The 3,609-nt window shown below is 43.1% G+C and overlaps 1 protein-coding gene across 1 annotated transcript in view; it reads left to right on the top strand.

Annotated features, from left to right (window-relative positions):
• Positions 1 to 3,394, top strand: part of HEBP1 (heme binding protein 1) — a 21,143-nt gene extending 17,749 nt beyond the window's left edge. The window contains exon 4 of the mRNA XM_006084261.3: positions 2,862 to 3,394. Within this exon, the coding sequence (XP_006084323.1) occupies positions 2,862 to 3,033 (172 nt within the window). The 3' untranslated portion in view covers positions 3,034 to 3,394. The remainder of the gene's footprint in view (positions 1 to 2,861) is intronic.
• Positions 3,395 to 3,609: the final 215 nt, after the last annotated feature.

Below are 3,609 nucleotides of genomic sequence, written 5' to 3'. Positions count from 1 at the left end.
CCCAAAAGCAGTTTACTGATTCTCTGTTTGCTCACCATCTATGCCTGTGTCTCCCTCCTCACCACGATTATAACTAGCACCTCCTCATTGGTGACTCCCACATTTCTCTCATCTATTTCCCAAATCAATAGCTCTGACTCCAGTTCTTTCCCAAATCTAAGATTTTCACAGTGCCTGCCACATGCTTAGGTACACAATAATTGTTGCATGAATGTATTTCACAGTGGCAACTTCATATCAGCATGCCAAAAACCAAATTATTAACCCTCCCAACCCTCCTTCCAAAGTGACTCTTCAGCCTAGAATCTGTAATCTGGCTAGTGGCATCAATCCATCCAGAGGCTTAACTGGAAGCCCTGGATCATCCCAACTCTCCTCTTCCCAGCCCTCCAGTCCCCACTCACCCAGGCAGCTTTCAAATTTGCCTTTGTCCAGGCCTGTGTCGTCTCATAGTTGGCTATTCCTGGCCTCCAGTGACTTCATTTCTCCTATCCCTCCACTGCCACCAGAAGTATCAGTCCAAAGTACAATCTGATCATATTTGCCCCTTTGTAAGTCTACATTTGCATCTAGGGTAGGGTTCAAAGTCCTTAGCATGGCATTCAAGACCCTTCACAATGTACCTCCAGTCAATACACGTTTCCTGTTTGAATTCCCTCTACTGCCCCCTCAATATGTACTTCCAGTGTTTATTATATGAGTATGTGAACATGGAGGCAAACAGGCTTGAGGTCTATCAACCCGAAGACAGTAACTTCCATTGTTTATCCCAGAATTGCTCCATCTACAAGAAGTCTAATATGTGTCAGGCAGTGTGTTAGGTGCTCAGGATACACCAGTGAACAAAAAGTGACAAAGATCCTTGCCTTCATGGAGCCTGTATTCTATCAGGTAACTCAGACCATAAGCTATGAACGCGATGAGTAAAGAAAATGATCAAAGGAAGAAGAAAGAGGAACGGAAGAAGGTGTATAAGATTAATCAGGATTTTGAGATTAAATCTAACTGAGAAGGTGAGATTGCTAATGGAGTTTATTCTTTATTATTAGGCTTTCTTCCTGTGTTCATATACTACTTTCCCTCACCTCTGGAGTCAGGGAATTGAATGGTTGTTCTGAACAAATTATGAAATAACAATAATAGCTACAATTTCCTGTGACAGGAGCTTACTATGTGACAGGCACTGGGCTGAGAAGTTTGCATAGTTTTTTCTCCTTTAAGCTTTACAACAGCCTTCAAAGATTGATGCTATCATCCCTATTTAACAGATTACAGACCAAAGATTAGAGAAATTAAAGCATTTGCCCAAGCCCATGAGCTAGAAAGTAGCCAAAGTAGGAGTTGAGCACATGACTAGCCATTTTGCCTCCAACTGACAAATGAAGATAGTTGAGAACCACTCCTTTGGATGTTTCCCAAAACCAGTAGCTTAAAGAGCCAACACCATCCATTTTCACAAGAGAACAATTTCGTATCACAGCATGAGAGGGGCTACAGAGAACACTCAACACCTGCTCCCACATCCAGCATCTGATTATTTTCAGACAGATGGTTCTCAGCCTCAGTGCAGGCTTTTATTGCCAGAAAAATACTTCCTTCATGTCCATCCTCTGTCTACTAATCCAGTTTCCTCTCATTTGAGCCTCAATGAAGCTAGAGCTCAACTTTTTTCCTGCCTCATAATTTTTCTTCGATATATTTGAAGAGCCAAGCCTCCTCTATTCCAAATTGGTCTCAGCTCTGTCCACGTTCTGTAGCTGTTGTCTAGACATTATAATAACCAATCTCTTAGAGATGAAATCCTGGGTGTTTTCACATCAATAGCCCTGTAATCAACGTGCTGAATGCTTGTGGAGCATGACTAACCACTTATAAAAGAGCAAAGCATGAGTCAGAGAACCCCACCAAAAATAATGCATTTGGCCTAATCTTGGCCTGATGCGGATTCAGACTTCTGAGTCATAAAGCTCATTAGAAATGGGAATGTATTTGACTCTCATAAAGATCTTAGGGCAACACAGATTTAGAGTGGTATATTTAGGGTAGGCCACAGGACGAATTTTGGAGCGTAGGCAGATGACGTAAGGAGAGAATAATAATCTTGAAAAGAGAGACTTTGTTGCTTTCCTGTTCCCACCTTCTGCCATCAGGAGAAAAGCCTGATTTAGGGAAAGTCTCTTTATTTACTAGGAAAAGAAGGCTTTCGTGATCTGAGCAGGGGAAGGGATTTATTAGAAGCCATTTCTTTCTTTGGGCATGCTTAAAGCTTGCCAAGGAGTCCTCCAAAACTTCCTCAGGTCCCTGCCTTTGGCAGCTCTGTTTTTGAACAAAGCTGGCTGCTACTTCTCACTGCCATGAGGTGCTCACTCATTAGAAAACTGCTCTGCTCTGGGAGAAACGTTACCGGCAGCTGCACCATGACTCCCCTTGATCCTTCCTCCTTCCCCAGCTGGAGATAGAGGCCAAGAAGAGGAGCCGCTGGACAGTAGAGGGAGCTAGAGAAAAGGGTGTGCCTTGGGGCAGAAGGTCAGCCTGCCCTCTCGGGGTAATTTCAGAGAGGGAAGGGGAAGCTCACATTTCCTATGGAACTACTCTGTTTCAGGCTCTGCATTAGAGTTTTTCACATCCATTATTGCACTTAATGCTCATAAAAACCTTGAAGAAAAAAGAAAACATATCCCAATTTTACAAATGAGGATCTGAGGCTCAGAAAGCTCAAATCTACTCATCTAGGAAGTTCACAATCTCACCATCATAACGTGATTGTCATAATAAGTGTGGTGAGTGACCTTTTTTGAAAGATCCCCCTCTCTCAGAGACCATGTCCTTTCTTAACCAGTCTTTTGCTCTTGTACCCTCAGGCAGTTTGGGGGTTATGCCAAGGAAGCCGACTATGTAGCCCAAGCCGCCCAGCTACGCACCGCCCTGGAGGGCACAGCGACCTACCGGAGTCACATCTACTTCTGCACTGGGTACGACCCACCTATGAAACCCATTGGACGTCGCAATGAGGTCTGGCTGGTGAAGACATGAGTTGTTCAGAGCCAGCACTTCAGGGATGTGTGCTGGATCCACTCACTGGACGGGTAGGAGGGGTTCGAACTGCAACATCAGCTCAATCAACTTTCCTTCAAAGCCAGTTACTGCCCATTTTCTGAAATAAGTGTGTTCAATACAATAGGGCTCTTTTCCTCGTGATGGGAAATACAGCGGAGATAGGCCCCAACAGCATTTTCCCAGCTATCTGGGTTTCAAAAAATTGATATTTTAAAATTACCGAATCTGTATTTCTGTGATTGAGGGGGAAATGTAATTTGTGTGTGATCTTTATCTGTGATTCTTATAAGAGCTTTGTCTAAAAAGAAACTAAAAATAAAGTTATTTGACTTAAATAGCTAAGACAAATCCAAGTGTAATTATTTCAAGATTCTACAGTCCTTGGTTGCCAGAAGGGAAGGGGTTGGAGGGCTGGGTGAAAAAGGAAGGGATTAAGTACAAATTTGTAGTTACAAAATAGTCACAGGGATGTAAAAGTACAGCATCGGGAATATAATATAAATTGTAATAACGATGTATAATGCCAGGTGGGTACTGGAAACAGTGGGGGGA

This window comes from Myotis lucifugus, unplaced genomic scaffold, assembly GCF_000147115.1.
Source record: "Myotis lucifugus unplaced genomic scaffold, Myoluc2.0 scaffold_10, whole genome shotgun sequence".
Taxonomy (NCBI): domain Eukaryota; kingdom Metazoa; phylum Chordata; class Mammalia; order Chiroptera; family Vespertilionidae; genus Myotis; species Myotis lucifugus.
This window is presented reverse-complemented; position numbering and strand designations above follow the sequence as displayed.